The 22,944-nt window shown below is 44.6% G+C and overlaps 1 protein-coding gene across 1 annotated transcript in view; it reads right to left on the bottom strand.

Annotated features, from left to right (window-relative positions):
• Nucleotides 1–21,396, bottom strand: part of DNAH5 (dynein axonemal heavy chain 5) — a 336,311-nt gene extending 314,915 nt beyond the window's left edge. Inside the window, exon 1 of the mRNA XM_045163647.1 lies at nt 20,550–21,396. Coding sequence (XP_045019582.1) covers nt 20,550–20,561 — 12 coding nt within the window. The 5' untranslated portion in view covers nt 20,562–21,396. The remainder of the gene's footprint in view (nt 1–20,549) is intronic.
• Between the last annotated feature and the right edge of the window lie 1,548 nt (nt 21,397–22,944).

Below are 22,944 nucleotides of genomic sequence, written 5' to 3'. Positions count from 1 at the left end.
ACAATAATGCTTTTCACAGGAAACTAAAGGTGAGTCATCTAGACATTTTTAAACATGTTATTGCAATTAGACTCAGTATCACCTGCTGAAGTGACTTCATCACCTATGAAAAAGAGCTGTTTTTCACAGAAAAGGTACTGGTCCAATTACAAAAAAGTTCACGGTATGTTCCCAAAAGGGTAATAATATTAAAACTCAAATGCATTTTGCTTCAATTCCTTAACCTTGAGCAGTGTGACACTGAAATATTGGATTAGCCAAAAAGTTTCTTTGGGTCTTTCCATAAGATGTTACAGAAAACCCCTAAGTTTTTGGCCAACCCAGTATTTTTAGGCTTCTCCACAAGATGGGGCTACTCCCCAAGCAATTCTGTTGCTAAGCTTGGGGGCGTTCATAAATGTTTGATTATAAAGTGTCGCTCTCGTTAGCAGTCTTAATGGGATGACTCATTCACTGCAACTGCATGCACTCGAGCTCAGTTGTACCCAACCCTGAGGCTCCCTGGACTGCAGCCTGCCAGGCTCCCTCATCCATGGGATTCTCCAGGCAAGAAGACACCAGTAACCCCAACTAAAAACTCAGGGTTCACAGGGCTCAGTCTAGCCGTGGAATCCAGCGTCAAGTATCTGAGTCCTGGATCAGATAACCAAACTGAAAACCAAATGTGGTTTTCAAAAAGTCTAACTGTTGCTTGCATTATCTCCAGGAATATGGAAGAGGATTAGATTTATCACCCATAGCAACATTTCTCAAAGCCTCTCCTTCTGCTTTCCCACTTGCTTCCACCCCAAAGCTGTCCCTGGATTTCTCACACACAGACCTTCCACAGCCTTTCTCTCTCCCCTCCTCATTTCCTCTTTCCTGGCTAAATCCTTAAGTTCAGCTCAGTTGTGTCCAACTCTTTGCAACCCCATGGACTGCAGCACGCCAGGCCTCCCTGTCCATCACCAACTCCCGGAGTTTACCCAAACTCATGTCCATTGAGTCGGTGATGCCATCCAACCATCTCATCCTCTGTCATCCCCTTCTCCTCCTGCCCTCAGTCTTTCCTAGCATCAGGGTCTTTTCCAATGAGTCAGCTCTTCGCATCAGGTGGCCAAAGTATTGGAGTTTCAGCTTCAACATCAGTCCTTCCAATGAACGCCCAGGACTGATCTCCTAACCCTAAATCCTTCCCCCTTTTAAAATAGACAGCTAGTAGTAAGCTACTGTTTAGCACATAAAGCTCAGCTCGGTACTCTGAGATAACCTAGATGGGTGGGATGGGTGGGGGTGGGAGAGAGGCTCAAAAAGGAGGGGATATATGTATACATATATACTATGTATATAGTACATATCTGTATATATGGCTCATATATGTATATGCATATACTTTTCTGTGCAGCAGAAACCAACGCAACACTATAAAGCAATTATACTCCAATAATAAAAGAAAGATGATAGTAGTCAAAGAAAAAAAAAATCCTTCCCGCTTTCTTGCCTCTCTGGTTCACAGCCAAACTAGTAGCTCCAAATTCTCCTGTGAAGGTGGGAAAAAAGCTCAAACCCTCAAATGGAAATCCCAGGTCTCAGCCCAGGCCAAATGGGATTCAGACACATCTGAGCCCATATGGATGTCTGACACAAGCTGGGGAAGTCCTCAGGAAATGTGATTCCATAAGGATTTTAGGGCTTTTCTTCCCATTATCTTATTTCCATCAACGGAGAACGAATCTTGTGTAGGGTCGCAGGGGAGAACCAGGGAGGGAAGAACAGAAAGGCAGCTCTTCCAGATGATGCTTCAGGCCCTGAATCACGGCTCAGGGCTGAGTCTCAGGGGAAGGGGCCTCCCACGAGCTCCAGGGGAAATCTGAGAACTGGGGAGAAAGCGGGTGCAGCTTTGATGCTCGTGGGGCCAAGTACCATCCTTCATGAGAGGAAGGTATCAACTCCTTTCCCCACTGACGGATGGTGAGTTTTACGTGTCAATGTGGCTACACACAGAACCCAAATATTTGGTCAAATGTTAGTCTAGATGTTGCTGTGAAGCTATCTCTTCGATGAGATTAACAAATTAATCAGTAGACTCTGAATAAAGCAGATAGCATATTGAAAAGCAGAGACATTACTTTGCCAACAAAGGTCTGTCTAGTCAAGGCTACGGTTTTTCCTGTGGTCACGTATGGATGTGAGAGTTGGACTGTGAAGAAAGCTGAGTGCCAAAGAATTGATGCTTTTGAACTGTGGTGTTGGAAAGACTCTTGAGAGTCCCTTGGACTGCAAGGAGATCCAACCAGTCCATTCTGAAGGAGATCAGTCTTGGGATTTCTTTGGAAGGAATGATGCTAAAGCTGAAACTCCAGTACTTTGGCTACCTCATGCAAAGAGTTGACTCATTGGAAAAGACTCTGATGCTGGGAGGGATTGGGGGCAGGAGGAAAAGGGGACGACAGAGGATGAGATGGGTGGATGGCATCACTGACTCGATGGATGTGAGTTTGAGTGAACTCTGGGTGTTGGTGATAGACAGGGAGGCCTGGCGTGCTGCGATTCATGGGGTCGCAAAGAGTCGGACACGACTGAACGACTGAAATGAACTGAACTGAACTGAAAGCAGATTACCCTCCATAATGTCCGTGGGCCTCATCCAATCAGATGAAGGCTCTAAGAGACAAAAGAGGGAGATTTTTCCTGAAGGCGAGGGAATCTCTTCCTCGGCAGAGACAGGAGTCCGGGAGAGATATTTGCCGGTCCTGGCTCTTGCCCTTTTCTCAGATCCAGTCCCCTTGCTGCCCACACTGTGATTCCCCAGGGCCACCCTGGCCACTCCAGCCCCTCTTCTTCCTCTGGTTTCATTGGTTTAGGTTTCCCCAACCAAAAAGATCCTAATCAACACATGATTAGGAATGATAAATTCTGCAGGAAGCATTTACTAGAAAATATATTAAAATCCCTGGTGGCTCAGTGGTAAAGAATCTGCCTGCAAGTGCAAAAGACATGGGTTCGATCCCTGGGTAGGGAAGATGACCTGAAGAACAAAATGGCAATCTGCTCCAGTATTCTTGCCTGGGAAACCCCATGGACAGAAGAGCCTGGCGGGCTACTAGTCCATGGGGCTGCAAAAGAGTCGGACATGCCTTAGTGACTGAAAAACAATGCTAATGAAAATCCATGACCAATATTTACAGAGTTCCCTGATGGGCTCCTGTGAGCAGGGATTGGGGTAAAAACTATGCAAGATCACCGCACCCCACGCTTCCCTGCACCACCTCTCATGTGTTCGGCCTCACCTGTGTCTGCGGCCCTGGATCACTATCCTGTTCCCACTGTGGCTCTGAGACATCGCTGGGTGAGCACTGACCACCTTCGCATACAGACAGCCCACAGCAGCTCTGACTTCCTTTCCAGCTGGTGTGCCTCTCACTTCCTGCCTGGGGTTCCCTGTTGCCATGAGACACCTGGAATCTGCTTGTCACCCAAAATGCACAACCAGAAGAGCAAAGGAATTCATGTCAGTGAAGCAAACACTCACAGCGGGAAAGTGTAACATGAGATAAGCTCTCCCTCTCCCTCCAACCCCACTTCCCCACCCCTCAATCCACCCCTACCGCCCACCCCTCCCACTGCTGCATGGCTCTAGGTCCAGGCTGCCTCGTGGCAGACAGTCCCACCAGACTTTACCTGGACATAATTTGGGACACACTAAATTACACATGTTCCTATTGGTTTTCTGGCTTCCCAGGTGGCGGTAATGGTAAAGAACCCACCTGCCAATGCAGGAGACCTAAGAGATGCAATTCGATCCCTGGGTCGGGAAGATCCCCTGGTGGAGGGCATGGCACCCCACTTCAGTATTCTTGCCTGGAGAATCCCATGGACAGAGGAGCCTCTCAGGCTACAGTCCGTAAGTTCACACAGAGTTGGACACGACTGAAGCAACTTAGCATGCATGCATGCATTGGTTTTCTCTCTTTCCCTACCTCACTCTGCTTTCTCCTCACACTTGCTTTCCTGGGATTGCGCTCCCAAATAAATTGGTAAGACAAATCCACAACCAGGCTCTGCATTTTTTAGAGAAGCCATTCCAAGATGTTCTTGCTTTAAACAAGGTCTATGGTCAAGTTGGGCTTCCCTTGTGGTTCAGTTGGTAAAGAATCCCCCTGCAACATGGGAGACCTGGGTTCAATCCCTAGATTGGGAAGATCCCCTGGAGAAGGGAAAGACTACCCACTCCAGTATTCTGGCCTGGAGAATTCCATGGACTGTATAGTCTATGAGGTCGCAAGGAGGTGGACACTACTGAGCGCCTTTCACAACATGGTCAGGTTAGAAGCTGAATATGGTAGAGACAAAAAATTCCTAGTTTCCTTTCTGGGTAACTGAAGCTGCAATAGGACACAACTGGATACAAGACATATAAAGCAATTCATCCCCCAACGATGGGGGATGGGCTACACTGAGCGCTGCTGTAGGAAGGTATCAGCAATCAACTTCTCACACGAGAGAATGAAAGGAAGGGCCTATTAGCAAATGAACGAAGTTTAATGCCTTTATCCACCAAATATGAGGGAACTTAATAGGATGCTTCAATGGGAGTTCTCAAATGATGACTGCTTTTGCCTGGAGTAAAAATGAACACACAGTGAGTGAGAAGCCTGCCTGTCACCGGAAAACAAAACCAAGAGGCCAAATTCAAGGAAGCTACTTCCTTGACAGCCACTAGGTGGCGAGCTTAACCATCTTTTGGATTCTTGACCGAATCACTCCAGCTCAACTGTTCTTACTCTGGAAAGAATTTGTTAGTTGACAAAGATCTTTTGTACTTGCAATAATCTGAGTGCAAGGACCCTCTAAGTTTAAAAGTTGAGAATTATTTTATTATACATAATATATTATATTATTATAAATACAATATACATATTTATATAAATATATTGTTTATATAATAAATATATATTATATGAACAATATAATATTATATGATTATATAATAATCATGATTATTATATAATCATATAATATTATATAATTATATAATAACATAATTATATTACATATAAATTACATTATATGTAAATATATTATAATAATTATAATAATATTATATAAATAATATGTTATATTATATAATAACACATAATAAAACAATTCTCAACTCAGTCGTGTCTGACTCTTTGTGGCCCCACAGACTGTAGCCCACCAGGCTCCTCTGTCCATGCGGATTCTCTAGGCAAGAATACTAGAGTGGGTTGCCATGCCCTCTTCCAGGGGATCTTCCCAACCCAGGGATTGCACCCAGGCCTCCTACATTGCAGGCAGATTCTTTACCAGCTGAGCCACCCGGGAAGCCATAGATAAGATAAAGGTCGGATAAATGTAAAGCATAGAGACCATCGTAGTTGTCTGTTGGCTCTGTGTATTTTTCTCTTGCTGCTCCTTTAGCTTCCTGCTCTCAGGAGGGCGGCATTATTACAGTGTTCAATGAGGCCTTTGGCTTTGTTTTACTTTACTTTGAAAGGATATGGGTGTCCGTTATTTTTTTTAATACTTTAATTTTATTGGAGTGCAGCTGATCTACAATGTTGTGTTAGCGTCAGGTGTACAGCAAAGTGACTCAGTTACACAAACACATACATTCACTCTTTTTTAGATTCTTTTCTCACAGAGGTCACCGCAGAGTATTGGGTAGAGTTACTTGTGCACTACAGTAGCTCCTTGCTGGGTTATCTATCTTATATACAGCAGTGTGTACATGTTTATCCCAAGTTCCTGGTATACCTCTCCCTGCCTGCCACATTTCCCCTATGGTAAGCATGTTTGTTTTCAATATTTATAAGTTTGCTTCTGTTTTGTAAATAAGTTCATTTGTATCTTTTTTCTAAATTAAATTCCACATATAAGTGATATCATATGATATTTGTCTTTCTCTGTCTTAGTATGATAATTTCTAGGTCCATCCATATTGCTGAAAATGGCATTATTTCATTCTTTTTTATGGCTGAGTAATATTCTAAACACCAGAAATACAGGCCACAAGGACTAGAGACTGAACCTAATTAGCTCAATCAGACAAGACCTGAAAACAAGGGGGGGAAAGTGGTAGTTTTAAAACCCAAACTGCTGGGACGGCTCCCTCAGCCAAGCCATATAGGTAGTAAGTCTTAGTCATCTGAGGAAGCAACCTTGATGTATTCCAACTGTTCTTTGTAAACTAGTATCTGCCTGCTGACCCAGGAGACATGGGTTTGATCCCTGGGTTGGGAAGCCCCCCTGGAGTAGGAAATGGCAAGAAAATTCCTAGAAAATTCCATGGACAGAGGAGCCTAGCAGGCTACAGTCCACAGGGTCGAAAAACGGTTGGACACAACTTAGCAACTAAACAATTGTGAGATCGGCTAAGCAGCTAAACAACTTAGCAACTAACAATTTTTCCTTGCACATATGTACCAGATCCTCTTTACGCATTAGGTGTTTGCTGTTTAAACAAGATGTTTTGATAACCAAAAATTCTGCTTAAAAGCATTTCTCAAGTGAAACCAGGGCAGAAATGGAAGCCTGAAGACACAGAAAGGGCAAGGTGGGGGAGGGGGGATTGGAGGACGTGACGCTTGCAGATGGGAGCAGAGGCGCAGGGGTATTGTCATAACAATGACATATACACACATATGTATGTATTGTTGTTCAGTCACTCAGCCGTGTCCAACTCTCTGTGACCCCATGGACTGCAGCACACCAGGCTTCCCTGTCCATCACCAACTCCCGGAGCTTGCTCAAACTCATGTCCATCGAGTCGGTGATGCCATCCAACCATCTCATCCTCTGTCATCTTCTTCTCCTCCTGCCTTCAATCTTTCCCAGCATCAGGATCTTTTCCAGTGAGTCAGTTCTTCACATCAGGTGGCCAAATTATTGGAGCTTCAGCTTCAGCATCAGTCCTTTCAATGAATATTCAGGGCTGATTTCCTTTAGGATTAATTGGTTTGATCTCCTTGCTGTCCAATGGACTCTCAAGAGTCTTCTCCAACATCACAGTGCAAAAGCATCAATTCTTCAACACTCAGCTTTCTTTATAATCCAACTCTCACATCCATACATGACTACTGGAAAAACCATAGCTTTGACTAGACAGACCTTTGTCAGCAAAGTAATGTCTCTGCTTTTTAATATGTTGCCTAGGTTGGTCATAGCTTTTCTTCCATGGAGCAAGCATCTTTTAATTTCATGGCTGCAGTCACCATCTGCAGTGATTTTGGAGCCTAAGAAAATAAAATCTGTCACTGTTTCCATTGTTTCCCCATCTATTTGCCAAGAAATAATGGGAGCAGATGTTATGGTCTTAGTTTTTTGAACGTTGAGTTTTAAGCCAGCTTTTTCACTCTCCTCTTTCACAATACATATATATTGTTGTATATATATGTATAAATTATTAACATAGGAAATACTTTACAAAACCTTCATAGCTTCACAATAAGAGATTCGTAAAATAAATTACTATAGAGGTATTCAATGCATTAAAAATCATGTTCAAGAGACATTTTAAAGAAATTGAAACACTTATGATATGCTGTAAAATGACAAAAATCAGGCTCCAAGAGCAGGAATCAATTTTTGTTAAAAAAAATGAATTCAATAAAAACTAAATTGTATATACATGTATGTGGGGAGAGAGGGAGAGAGAGAGGGAGATTGTTTCTGAGACTGAGAGGCTGGCTTACTTATTTTTATGTTCTTTTTGCTTCTTGTGTTTCCTAGGTTTACCTCTTTCTTATTTTCATTTTAATTACTAGCATTATTCTCCATCTGGCCCTGTTCTAAGCACTTTTAAATATCAGCTCACTGGATATTCACAACATGCTTAGGAAGTAGTTACTGTTACTTTCTCCATTTTTATAGGTTAAAACATTGATGCCCAGGGATGTCCACTTACCTACTGGAGGTTGAGGCAGGAGATAGAAGCCCTCCCCACCCCCCAGGTAAAGCAATTTGAGTTCATTCACCATGGACTGAAACTCCAATATATCAAAAGCAGGATAATCAAGAGAGGAGGCTGGTCAGGGCCCAGATAAAAGATAAGAGACCACATATTTCTTATTCTCTAATTCAAGGAAACCCTCACAACTAGAAAGTTCCTTGGGGGTCAGAAATGGAGGGGGTCCCACCCCATAGTAAGTGATGTCAACTACCCATAGGCCTCTGGTGGAATCCATCTTGACTGACAGATGTCTGCGTGCGCACACATGGGAGGATCCGGAGATAAACCACATACAGACACAAAACCAGACAAATCAAAGCAACTGGCCAAAGGACACCCAGAAGAAATTCCCCATAAAAACGATTTAAAATACCGCAAGGGCACGACACTCTCTCTGAGCCTCCTGTGTCTATCCACACGTAAGGAGCTCTTTCCTCCCAATAAACACTTTGCTTGTCTCACTCCTTTCCATCATTGCAGGAATTCTTTCTTGCAAAGCCGAAGGGCCAGGGCCTGGTCACCGACCCCAGGTCTAGTGGCTAGGATTCAGAGCTCTCACTCAGTCTTGTGACCTGGCCTTAATCTCTGGCTGGGGAAACGATGCCCAGCTTCAAGTTGCTGCACGCCGAGGCTGCCTGAGATCAAGGTCACACAGCTGAGATCAAGGTCACTCAACTGATGAGCGCAGGAGCCAGGATTCAGACCCAGGAAATCTGACTCCAGATTCTGTGTTCCTAAATTAATATTCTTAAAAGAGGGAGAGGGCTTCCCTAGTGGCTCCGTGGTAAGGAATCCGCCTGCCAGTGCAGGGACATGGGTTCGATCCCTCGTCGGGGAAGATCCCACCACTAAGTGTGTGTGCCACAGTTCCTGAAGCACACGTGTTCTGTGGCAAGAGAAGCCACCGCAGTGAGCCCGCACATCGCAAGGAAGAGCCCCGTTCACCACAACTAGAGAAAGCCTGCAAGCAGCAACGAAGACCCAGCACTGCCATAAATAAATGAATGTTAAAAAAAATAAAATAAAAAGAGAGAGAAAGGATAAAGAAAAAGGAAGGAAGCAAAGAAGGAAGAGAGGAAATTGCCTCAAGGGAACAATATACATTTGCTTTAGAAAAAAAAAGAAAGAAACCTTTGAAAAGCATTTAATGCCTCCAAAATTTTATTTTTGAAAGAAATTTGGTTTTTTAAAAGGCAAAGAGAAAATGTAAACTGAAAAAAACAGGTAACAAACATTGAATTGGCTAATCCCTAATAAATTAACTGCAGGAATCCAGAATCTTGCAAACAAAAGTGGCTTAAATAAGAGGATCTTCTTCCCCCCGACCCACCCCCTGAAAACTTGGTGCTACAGCTTCCTTCTCAGAGCACAATCCATTTAGAAGGGCTGGATTTACCTCTCTGCCCTGAACAAGTCTGGACTTTGCTTCTCCAGAGCATGCCTCAACGTGACCAGCACGAAAGTCATCTGTTTGTTTTTTTTGAACCAAGTTAAAAAAAAAAACTAGTAAAACAGGGGAAAAGGCGTAACACCCAAGCAGAAAGTGTGTGTGTGCTGTGTGCTTAGCCAGTCATGTCTGATTCTGTGACCCCTTGGACTGTAGCCCATCAGGCTCCTCTGTCCATGGGATTCTCCAGGCAAGAATACTTGAGTGGATTGCCATTTCCTCTCCCAGGGGATGTTCCCGACCCAGGGATCGAATCTGCCTCTCTTGTGTCTCCTGCACTGTAGGCGGATTCTTTACCCGCTGAGCCACTGGGGAAGTCTAAGCTCAAAGTACCTTAATGTGAACTTTTACTCTATGTCTGTCTTACTCCTTGGAAGGAAAGTTATGACCAACCTAGAAAGCATATTCAAAAGCAGAGACATTACTTTGCCAACAAAGGTTTGTCTAGTCAAGGCTACGGTTTTTCCTGTGGTCATGTATGGATGTGAGAGTTGGACTGTGAAGAAGTCTGAGCGCCGAAGAATTGATGCTTTTGAACTGTGGTGTTGGAGAAGACTCTTGAGAGTCCCTTGGACTGCAAGGAGATCCAACCAGTCCATTCTGAAGGAGATTAGCCCTGGGATTTCTTTGGAAGGAATGATGCTAAAGCTGAAACTCCAGTACTTTGGCCACCTCATGTGAAGAGTTGACTCATTGGAAAAGACTCTGATGCTGGGAGGGATCGGGGACAGGAGGAGAAGGGGACGACAGAGGATGATATGGCTGGATGGCATCACTGACTCGATGGACATGAGTCTGGTGAACTCCAGGAGTTGGTGATGGACAGGGAGGCCTGGCATGCTGCGATTCATGGGGTCGCAAAGAGTCGGACATGACTGAGCGACTGAACTGAACTGAACTGTCTTCTTCAAGACCAAGGGCTGGAAATAAACCAATGATATCTTTCTGCTGCTAACACCAAACAGCCAGGTGGGCAGCCGGCTGCTCTGTATGACTCTGTGTAAGGAGAGAAGGCGTCCACCGAAATGGCTCCCTTTCCTGGATGCATGCTTTTCGGGGTGACCAGACCCAAGGACTCCAGGTGGGGTTTCAGGGAGAGGAAGGAACGGAGGAGAAGACGAAGTGGAGGGGAAGAAACAGGAGAGAGAGGTAACAAGAGCAGTGAAGACAGAAAAGAGATGGACGTGGTGGGGGAGCTCTTTTTCTTTGTTTCTTCCTTTTTTTTAAATAAAATCTGGGGGGAGGGTATGTTTTTAAATATTTATTTATTTATTTGGCCTCACTGGGTTGTAGTTGCAGAACTCAGGATCTTTAGCTGCAGCATGTGGGAATCTAGAGCCCTGACCAAGGATCGAATCCAGTTCCCCTGCCGCGGGAGTGCGGAGTCTTAACCACCAGACCACCAGGGAAATCTCTCATTTTTCTACTACTGTGGTTGACACGTCGAGGAGGGGGTCACACCCATATGTTGAAACTCACACAGTCTAAAAACAAGAAGAGAACTATCTCGTTCTTGTCCTCTGCCCCTAGGTGCAGACTTCAAGGCAAACATCATCTGCAGAGGTGGGGAATGTGTCTTGATCTCTTAAAACACATGGCCAGGATTAAATGTGGTAAAGAAGTCTGAGTGTCATATGTAACAAGCACTTGACAGAATCCTTTCTTTCACCGCAATATCCTTCAGTACACACAGCGGGAATTAACAGACTTTGTTAACAGTAATCTTAATATAAATAAAGCAAGTGCTGTGTGGGTGATGAAGACCCAAGCCCCCAAATCAGCAAAGTCATGTCACAAATCCCCAAGGAATGCGACCAATGACATTCACCCCATTAGCTCATTCAGGTACCTGGCTCCCAGGAAGCAGGTATTTTTTTCAACAGTCAAGGATTAAATGGTTTTCAGAGACTCGTTCAAACGGCCTCTCAACTCCACCTCACAGAACCAATGGTGTGCCTGGTCTGAACCCACCAAAGATTGACTGGGTGGTAGTTGTTACTTGAGCCGCAGGAACAGAAATTGCTGAGCAGTTTAGCAATTTAGTTTAGCAATTTACTCAGTTTAGAGTAGCTGGGAAGAGCCTCGAATTCCCAAAACCCAAATGATCTGCACAGGATGACTGACTACCTCCCGGCCCCCAACAGACACCATGTCCAGCATTTTTGCTGGTTTAGTCGCTAAGTCGTGTCCGACTCTTGCAACATGGACCGTAGCCCGCTAGGCTCCTCTGTCCATGGGATTCTCCAGGCAAGAATACTGGTGTAAGTTTCCATTTCCTTCTCCACGGGGATCTTCCCAATGCAGGGATTGAACCCAGGTCTCCTGTATTGCAGGCAGATTCTTTACCGACTGAGCTATGAGGGAAGCCGCCACCAAGTCCAGCAGACCCTATCCAAAAAAAAAAAAAAACAAAATCCACCCAGGGACTTCCCTGGCAGTCCAGTGGTTAGGACTCTGCACTTCCACTGCTGTGGGCATGGGTTCAATCCTTGGTCAGGGAACTAAGATCCCAGAAGCCACATGGCATGGCCACAAAAAAAAAAAAGAAAGAAAGAAAGAAAAACCTACCCAATTCCCAGATTACCCACAAAATTGCACATTTAAGAAATCCAGAGGAGGATGGAGATAAAGGTAAGGATGAAGGAAAACCCATGATATCTCTTTTCAGAATTTTTGCATCACTGTTTTTAATAGATCATTTGCACCTATTGTTCATTGCTCTTAAGCCTTTGTCCAAAACAGATGAATACTTTAACCTAATATCTTTATACTTATGCATTCACTGGTGATGGCCTAAGTCCTGTTTTATTTCATTTTTGTGCCAGTGGCCTACAAATTTGCCTTTAAACATCTATTCTGAAGAAATTCCACTGCAAGAATACCTCTCTATATTTGGGAAGATCCCCTTGTAATGGAGCTGGCTTCTGTGACACACTTAATAAAGAAATGCCAAGTTAATGGTATTTCAGGGCCATGTAATGTTATTTCCCAATACGAAAGGGAGATCAAGAAGGCAAGAATACATCATTAGCCATTTTTAAATCTTTATGGTAAATTTGAAATATTAGATCCCTGGCCATATATGAACATACAGTTACCAAAAGAGAACTAAAACTCCCAGGGTAGAACTTAACCAGCCTCTCCTAAACCAACCATCACTATGGGGGCCACTAGATAATGACCCACTTACTTCCTTGGATGTCTTAACTATCCCAGAAACATCAGAGCTCTTTTTTGGGAAGTGGAAATCTATTTCTGTTATTCATTAACACCCTTAAAGCATATATAAGCCAATGAGAGAGCAGTGGGGAGTCACAAACACAAGACATGATTAAGGTATCCAGTGAAGGGCCAGTGGGTGCCCACTTTTTCCCTCAGCAGTGCCTGTCTACACTTGCTCAGCTTTAAAATGGAGGATCTAAAATTCTAACGCAGATCAAACCAGGTCCCAAAGTCACGATGAAGTTGCTGTTGCTCAGTCGCTAAGTCATGTCCAACTCTTAGCAACCCCACAGACTGCAGCACACCAAGCTCCCCTGTCCTTCACTATCTCCAAGAGTCTGCTCAAACTCATATCCATTGAGTCAGTGATGCTATCTAACCATCTCAGCCTCTGCCACCCTCTTCTCCTTTTGCCCTCAATCTTTCCCAGCACCAGGGTCTCTTCCAATGAGTCAGCTGTTTGCATCAGGTGGCCATAAGTATTGAAGCTTCAGCATCAGTCCCTTCCAATGAATATTCATGATGAAGTTAATGAACAAATATAACCATGATGCAGATGCTACAACAGGTCCAGAAAGAAGTTAAATCTGCTCTGTTTTTATTACTCTCTCTAAAATTTCTCCTTAAGCAGATGGAACATATTTTCAAGGTACATGAAGGGACTTGGGAGGGACTTTTCATTTTTAAGTAGAAACTTAAAAAGGTCTAGAAAGGTCTCCACAAGTCTGGGAAAAGGATGCTGGATACCCAAGGGTTCTGAGATTAACTTTCTTGGCAAAAAGAATGTCAAATATTCCACCCACTCTGTTATCAGTTGTAAAGGTAACAAAAGAGAGATCACACAGAGTTTCAGTTCAGTTCAGTCACTCAGTCATGTCCGACTCTTTGCGACCCCCTAGACTGCAGGACTCCAGGCTTCCCTGTCCAACACCAACTTCTGGAGTTTGCTCAAATTCATGTCCATAGAGTCGGTGATGCCATCCAACAATTTCTTCCTCTGAGGAGGCCAATTTGAGGCTTTGCCCCACACTGATTTCCCTGTGTTATTCATGTCACCATAACCATGTGCATTTTGTGCTGAATCGGTTTTCATTTTAACCTGTTTAGGATTTCCAGCAGTTTGACATGCGTGTCTTCCCAATGAGATGGTTAAACCTTTTTGAGAATGAAGACCTGTGCTTTCAGTTTCTTTTATATCCCCCATGATGCCTTGTAAAGCACAGCATCTGTGACAGGCATTTAACAGGATGTCTGGGACCCCACCACCAAAGCCGGTCCATGGGAAAACTGGGACAAAGGCAAAATTATTCTTTAGCTCCTTCCTTCCTTCCACCCCTTCACCCCTTCTCCCTTCCCATCCTCCCGCCAGAGCCAAGAGCTCCCACGTAAACCATTTAGCACTTACTTAGGCCAAAGTGGAGTGGATCTTGATTCAGTGGGGCCTGAGGTTTATGCAAATTGGGGGCCTCACATTAATAAAAGAGTTGAAAATAAAGTGTTAGTCACTCAGTCATGTCCAACTGTTTGTGACCCCATGAACTGTAGCCTGCCCTCCAGGATCCTCTGTCCATGGGATTTTCCAGGTAATACGGGAATGGTAGTCATTCCCTTCTTCAGAAGATCTTCCCGATCCAGGGATCAAACCCGTGTCTCCCACATTGGAGACAGATTCTTTACCATCTGAGCCACCAGGTTTAAGCAAATTGGGCATCCCACATTAAGGAAGAGAGTTAGAAACACAAAATTAGGCATTAAAGCAAATATTTAGGTAGAAAGAACAAATAAAATATAACAAATTACAAATTGCTTAAGGCTGGTAGCACAAAAGCGAGGAAATAAATAACAGAATATTTGTATTAATTTCCTAGAAAACTTTTATGTCAAAATAGATAAATACAGAAATATAGATAGATACAGTTTTGGCTGAAAACTCTTTGATCTCCTTACAACTTTGCAATATTGTCTATAGAGTGACTACAAAGATAATTTAGACCTTCCTTCACAGGATTGAATGAGATTTGTCTTTTATGATGAAGAGATCGTATGCTCACAACATGCAAGTTCCCCAGACAGATGTATTGGCGATTTACAGTTTACAGGTTTGGGTCCTACAAACACAAGGATTTTGATCAAATCTATTTTGCACAACTTCTTTCCTAAAGGAAGAAAATGTATAGAGTGTTTATAATTATATTATTACATTATCAACAGCAGTCATGACAGAACAAAATTTCCATTTTTCAGTAGACAGTGATAAGAAACCAATGCTCCACTTCGGACGTATCTGGCGATTAAAAGTTTTCCGTAGCTAGCTTCTGGCTCATCCATTTCAAACTGAGTCTCTCCTCTATGGAGCCCCTCTTTCCATGAAGGGCACCACAGGACACTTTTACATTGAACATGACCTCAGCCTTGAACCTTTAGGTCATGAGTCTGGCCAAGTGGACACAGCAGGAGGAATGCTTAGCAGAGACATGTAGCAAAATATACTTGTGCTAGCACTTTGCTATATCCCCGCATTTAGGTAATAAAGATGAGGCAACTTCTGCCTTGTTCTCTGGAATTCTCTCTGTGGAGGCTCTCGGCCATCATGAAAGCAGTCAATTGCCCTGAGATCACCTTGCTGTGAGGAAGCCTATTGTAGAGACCAACCACATGGAGCCGTGTCTCAGACCAGTCGAATCTGATATGAGACACAGGAAGAGAAAGAGGGAGATGCCTGTCCAGTCCTCACTCCTCCAGCCGCCAATGAAAACCCCCCAGGTGAGCCCATTCCTGGGCTCCTGACCCACAGAAACTAGACAAGATAGTACAGTAACTGGCTCTATTTTAAGCTAGTAAGTTTGGGGTGACCTCAAAGGCAGCAATGACAATCAGCATAACCTCCAACTTTCCAGAGCTTCCACACTCATCTGAAAGGAAACACTTCTAATATTGCTGCTCAGTGTCCATCTCAACATTGTTTGCTGTAAAATAGGGATGTCAAATCCACGTCAAGGTTCCTCCTGGCCCAGCTGGTCCTTATCTGAACGGCAGCAGCCACCTTTCTTCCAAGACATCCCCTGAGTCCCCAACACAGCCCCTGACACTTGACCCTCTTTGGGGAGGGTTGCTGGAGTCTGAGGTGACTGCTTCCTCTGGGCTAAGTCTCGCTTTGCTTCTTTGTAATGAGCAATAACATGGACACTTCAGGACACCAATGGATCACAAATACTTTTATTCTTTACCCTGAATAAGCTAAACAATGATTGGAAGTGGCCCACCAAGCTTTCAGCCCTCCAAGAGTAAGATTCTTTATTTTTTCTGAAGTCCAAGCAGTCCAAGGAAGTCCATGACCACTCCCTTGGTGATGGGTGCGAGGTGTGAGGGTGGGTTGCCCACATCCCACATCCTATTGGCCCAACCAGGAGGCTGTGTCAAGAAAGAATTCTGACTATTCACAGTAACTCTCCTGGGTTACTGTGTTGTTACTGGAAATGTTGGCCCACGGGAACCCAATCATAATTCTACTACCCACCTGGGGTAGGAACAATGACAGGCTTTTACTACCTGGACTTATTAAAATAGCATCACGTCTGGCAGGCAGAAACTTTGTCAGGAATCTGATGAGCATCCCATGCTTGCTCTCCCTTCCTCAATATGTATGATCCACCTCCTGCAAGACAGGCCCAAGCCACTTACCCACATTACTCAAAACCAGTAAGCAGTGGTCACAATCTGCACATCTCATCCAGTCCCCAAAGAAACAGGGAGAATACTCATTAATTGTGTAGTGAGTGTTAGGGGAACTTCAAAATCCTCAAGGAAAACCTGAGAAAAGCATCTGCAAAAACCATGTAATACATATTGTTGTTGTTCAGTTGCTCAGTCGTGTCCGACTTTTTGTGACCCCATGGACTGCAGCACGACGGGCTTCCCTGTCCTTCACCATCTCCCAGAGCTTGCTCAAACTCATGTCCTCAGAGTCGATGATGCCATCCAACCATTATGTTGCAGGAGGGGGAAAGAAAAGGAGGGAGGCGAAGGGAGGGATGAAGGAAGGAAGAGAAAAGCAAGAAGAAATGAAGAAAGCGAGGGAGGGAAGGAAAAACGGAGGCCAAAAAGAATGTGTGTGCACGTGTGCTCAGCCACGTTGCGACATTCTGGACCGTAGCCCACCAGGCTCCTCTGTCCATGGGGTTTTTCAGGCAAGAATACTGGAGTGGGTTGCCATTTTCTCCTCCAGGGGATCTTCCTGACTCAGGAATCGAACCCGCATCTCCTGCACTGCAGGCAGATTCTTCACCACTGAGCCATCAGGGAAGCCTGGCAGAAAAGAAAGGCAACTCATACTCCCCAGAGCCCTTCCACAGGCCTGCAAACAAAGTAGGTACTTTAATAAGTGTTTTTTTAATCGAACCAAACTGCTTGAGTATCCTAATTTCATCTTTCCTACCCCAGCCTCAAGCATGAGTTAAATCGGAAAGAAAGCATTCATTCAGATTCCAACCAACAAACCACCCGTGGGATCTGGCAGTGGAATGGGCCTGGCCCTGAGGGTGGGGTCACACAGATCCAAGCAACATCTTGAATGCTAAACTCCTCCTAGGAGCCTCATCCAATAGCCTGGGAAACCAAAATACCCCTAGGAGGCAATTTACTCCGGCGTTGAAGCTCTTGGTTTTTATTCATAAACAAAGTAAGGAGTGAGCAGTTGTTCCACCCTTTTTGGTCTATTTGCTATAAGTAAGGCTACAAAGAGTGAAGCCAAATGCAAACAGCAGAGAGGTATAAATAAACAGCCACAGTGCTCAGTGCCAGGAAAGAGCTCAGCGTGATGAAAGGAGAAAATGTAACAGGTAAACTTCCTCCTGACATTTCTCACGCAGCAGGAATCGATTCCTCGAAATAACCATATTCAGAGCAGCCTTTCTCTAATATTTTACTGGCCTCGGACAAAGGAGAAGAACAGCATCCTTGACCGTCCCCAGGGAATTGAGAGCTCCATAGAGGTCACATTTCCCAGCTCTGACAATTTATTATGTCTCAGTGTCCATTTGCTTCTATTTTTCCTAAATAATATAACCACAGAAATCCACACTGAAACTGAGCAGGATCTTTGTACCCTTCTGGGTACAAAAGCCTCATCGTGCCCCTCATCTCTTGTTTGTAGAAAAAGCTTTGGTCTCCTAGGCCTTCTGAGTTCCAAAGAGCAGGCTTAAGCAATTACTAATTAGAGAACAGAGGGAATGCAGAAACAAAGGAAAAGCAGTCAAGCAAGAAAAGTAATGATAGCTTCAAAAGCATCCTGTTCCTCCTCCAGGGATACGTATAACCATCTGAGCACATCTTTGCAGACACTAAGAGCCCCCCTCCACAGGTGGAGGATGGTGACTGCATGCTGACTACGAGCACTAGACACGAGACTGGCTGGAATCAGACAGCTGATGACTAAGATGTCCTAAACATCACCATGTTACCTCACCACCAACCAATCAGAAGAAAGTCCAGGAGCTGCAGCCTTCATCGCAAACACTGCCTTTAAAAACTCTCCCCTGAAAGCCATCAGAGAGTGTGTGTATGTGTATGTATGTGTGTGTATATATATATATGTATGCTTGCATTTTACTTAACCATATAACTTAAATATAGTGGTAAAGAACCCGTCTGCCAATGCAGTAGACATAAGAAAGAAAGTGAAAGTGAAAGTCGCATCCGACTCTGCGACCTCGCAGACTATACAGTCCATGGAATGCTCCAGGCCAGAATACTGGAGTGGGTAGCCTTCCCTTTCTCAAGGGGATCTTCCCAACCCAGGGATCTAACCCAGGTCTCCTGCATTGCAGGTGGATTCTTTACCAACTGGGCTATGACGGAACAGGGGTTCAATCCCTGGGTCAGAAAGATCCCCTGGAGAAGGAAATGGCAATCCACTCCAGTATTCTTGCCTGGAGAATCCCACGGACAGCGGAGCCTGGTGGGCTACAGTCCATGGGATCGCAAAAAGCCGGACACAACTGAAGCAACTTCGCACATATATATATATTGCATTAGAAGCCTACATTTTTCAATTTTAAAGTGAGCATAATTAATAAAACATAAAACAGTATGGCTTTAGACTAAGAGCCATATTTTTATATCCCTACAGAGATAAAACTTGATAAACTTATGTAAGATTATAGAATATATGAAGTTTAAATTAAGATATACAAAAATATCATTGGTTTATTGGCATTAGCAGTTGCAATGCCATCTGTCATTTCAGGGTCTCTATTTTCCTGGACAGAAAATGGGGAAGAGTCACTAAAAAGATTAAATGAACTAACAGGTATTTGTCTTAATGAAATGCAACAGATATTTTGGAAATTCCAAATATTTATGGCATATAAGTTACATGAAAATAAGAGCAATAATATGAGTCTATCATGGCAAGATGCTCACAAAAATAAAACAGTTTGTAAAAGGGAAATATCTACAGAGGAAACTGTTGAAGTATCATAATCATAAACCATATGTATGTGTATGCGTGCTCAGCCACTCACCGTATCTGACTCTGCGACCCCATAGACTGCAGCCCGCCATGCTCCTCTGTCCATGGGATTCTCCAGGCAAGAATACTAGAGTAGGTTGCCATGCCCTCCTCCAGGGGATCTTAGCCAACCAAGGATCAAATCTGCATCTCTTGCATCTCCTGCATTGGCAGGTGGGTTCTTTACCACTGAGCCACCTCAGAAGCCACATAGACTGTATACATTGCTCTTAATTAAACCAGTATTAAATTTATGTTTATTAAATCATGACAGGATGCACATTTTATTGATTAGCATACTATATTCCTATAGTAATATAGCTATAGCAGTATTAGTAAAAGTTATTCAGTCGTGTCAACTCTTTACCACCCTATGGACTATAGCCTGCCAGGCTCCACTGTACATGGAGGCAAGAATACTGAAGTGGGTAACCATTCCCTTCTCCAGGGGATTTTCCTCACCCAGGGATGAAAAACAGGTCTCCTGCATTGCAGGAAGATTCTTTACCATCTGAGTCACCAGGGAAGCCCAACATAGCTATAGCTAGTGTAAATGAAAAAATGTATAATGTAACCACAGAAATCCATATTGAAACTGATGGCGACCCTCTGAGGCCCTCCTGGGTACAAAAGCCCCTCCCTGTGCCCTGTTTCTTGTTTGCAGAAAAGGCTTTATAGTCTCCTAGACGTTCCCTGAGTTCCAAAGAGCAGGAATCACTTTTGAAGACAAAGGCAAAAACAAGTAGGCGAATTTTTTTTTCACCCTATAAAACTCATTTAAGAGAGCAAAGCCAAATGGAGTGAAACCTGATTTAAATGCGCAGAATTCCTTTCCAGCCCCCTCCCCACTGCCCTGCACTGAGGCGAAATTACAAGACACCAGGAAACCACCCAACAGGGCTTCCTTGAACACCGTCTGGCTCCCTCTCTCCAAGGGAACTAAACATTTGCTTTTGTCCAAACCCAAGGGCTAACGAGAGCTAGTAACAGCCAACAAACTTCACACAAAAGCGGCCTCCGCCACGCCTGGCTATATCTGATGCTCGCTCTGGGTCAATAAGTTGCTTGGGTCCACGGGTGGCCTTTCCGCAGCAGGTTGATGATAAAATGAGAAAGGCGGTCCCTGAACCTGCGCTTCTGCACTTTACTCGCGCCCTCCTGGACATGATCGACCACCACAACCTCCTGAGGGAAACAAGCAAAATTCAGAGACCAGCAACTCTAGCCCCACAAGCTCATGAAAGCATCTTCAGGCCACGCGGCCTGAATCTGAAGCCGGGAATTGAGCCCACCCATCCCCTCCCCGTGACCGCTTGGCCTCCGGGGAGTCCCCAGCACCCAGCAGTTCCGAGGCCGCGCATGCGTCGTGGCGGGGGCGGGGCGGAGGCGTGGGAGCTGCGCGGAGGGACCGTGCACAGTACCGGCTTGTCCATGGCGCTGCGCTCCGGTGCTCCGGGGGGGACACGCCACGGGTCGAGGCCCAGCCGACCGGTGCTGGGCTCTGTTGCCCACCCCACTACCGCTGTCCCCAGCTCGCGCCGTTCCTAGGCGTCTGCTCGGGTTGCTTCTTGCTGGGCTAGGCCGGCTGTTTGTGGCTCATGTGGTTGCCATGGCGACGAGCTTTGCTCCGCCTGGACCAAGATCCCTCCTCCCGTTCCTGGTGCTCCTCGGGAAGTCGAAGTCCAGAGGGCATCGAAGTCCAGAGCACTTCTTTGCAGCGCTCTCGCCACTGGACCCACCGGAGAGGAAATTCAGTTTTCGGCTTCCGAGCCCCAGATGCCGTGTTTTGGCTGCTTTCCATCAAGTTTCTGTTGGCTCTCATCCGAAGGTTACTTCTGGCATCAGCCAAGTCCACTCATTTGGAATTTCTCTGCTGAGTTTTCTATGTTTCTAGCTTCAGGAAAAAACGAATTCAAAAGGAGACTTAGTATGTTTCCATTTTAATTCCCACAGCATCCCACAGCCTTGCCTTGTCCTGTGGTTCCTTGTTGCTTCCTTGTCAGGTACCTTCACAGCTGATTCTTTAGCCTAGGAATGAATTCTCTGGAAATGTTTAACCTGGAGGTGACTACGATAATTTGGTAAATGCTGTCTGCCTGTCAGAACAGCACCTGTACTGACATGTATGAAGTTTCCAAGAATTTTGCCCTAAAAGACTTCACAAAGAAAAATAAAAATATTTCCATCTCTGCAAACTGTCCTCAATCCTTGGGGCTAGGACTGCCCATTAGAAATATGTCTGCCACATTTGTCAGCTTATACCTCTAGGAGCCATGTTTTTAAAAGTAAAAGGAATCAGGTGAAATTATTTTAGTAATATTTACCCCATAGCATTGTTACCGAGTCCAGCTTTGCTCTGCTGACCACACAGAGGCCAATCCAGAGGCCACTGAATCCAAGAGATGAGGTGTTAAGGCAAGGAATATGACTATTCAGACAGCCCATCCACTGACAGATGACAGAGAAGATGGCAGACTAACATCTCAAAATAACCGTCTTACCGGGGTCTGCCTGCCGATTCTTTTATGGATCAGAGATTGGGGAGGAGAGGTAAGGGAACAGAGTAAAAAGGCCTTTTAATCTTACAAGTGTCTCCTAGAATGGCAAGCTTCAGACAGGAGGATGTGTTTGTTTGTTTGTTTTTAATTTTATTTTATTTTTAAACTTTACAATATTGTGTTAGTTTTGCCAAACATCGAAATGAATCCACCACAGGTATACCTGTGTTCCCCATCCTGAACCCTCCTCCCTCCTCCCTCCCCATACCCTCCCTCTGGGTCGTACCAGTGCACCAGCCCCAAGCATCCAGTATTGTGCATCGAACCTGGACTGGCGACTCGTTTCATACATGATATTATACATGTTTCAATGCCATTCTCCCAAATCTCCCCACCCTCTCCCTCTCCCACAGAGTCCATAAGACTGATCTATACATCAGTGTCTCTTTTGCTGTCTCGTACACAGGGTTATTGTTACCATCTTTCTAAATTCCATATATATGCGTTAGTATACGGTATTGGTGTTTTTCTTTCTGGCTTACTTCAATTTCCTCTCTCCTGCCATCTACAGGTGGACAGGGTTCTGAAAAAAGGTACTTGAACAGGCAGAGGGGCAGGATTCTCTGAGGCAGGCTCTTGTGTATGATTAGAATAACAAAACTAATGGAAAGCAAGTCGAACAGTGTCAACAAGGTGTCAGGATTGACTTCTCTCTGCAACGGCATCGCTGACTCAATGGACATGAATTTGAGCAAACTCCAGGAGATGGTGAAAGATAGAGGGTCCTGGCATGCTACAGTCCATGGGGTCACAAAGGGTTGGACGTGACTTAGCAACTCAACAATATATCCAAAACATTTCAACATATTATCAACATAACAGTTATTCATGAGATATTTTACATTCTTTTTATCATACTATATCCTCATTTTTTTTAATTGGCTGCACTGGATCTTGGTTGCTCTTTCACTAGTTGTGAAGAGCTGAGGTTAGTCTAGTTGTGGTGCTCAGGCTTCTCATTGCAGTGGCTTCTCTTGTTTCGGAGCACGGGCTTTAGGGCGTCTGGACTTCAGTAGCTGCAGCTCATGGGCTCAGTACTTGTGGCGCAAGGGCTTAGTTGCCCAACTGCTTGTGGGATCTTCCCAGACCAGGGATTGAACTGGTGTCCCGTGCATTGCAAGGTGGATTCTTAATCATTGGACTACCAGAGAAACCCCCATTCTCACATTTTTACGTGTATTTTACACAAACACTGGGGCTTCCCCAGTGACTCAGATGGTAAAAAATCTGCCTGCAATGCAGGAGACCCAGGTTCAAT

This window comes from Bubalus bubalis, chromosome 19 (assembly GCF_019923935.1).
Source record: "Bubalus bubalis isolate 160015118507 breed Murrah chromosome 19, NDDB_SH_1, whole genome shotgun sequence".
Classification (NCBI taxonomy): domain Eukaryota; kingdom Metazoa; phylum Chordata; class Mammalia; order Artiodactyla; family Bovidae; genus Bubalus; species Bubalus bubalis.
This window is presented reverse-complemented; position numbering and strand designations above follow the sequence as displayed.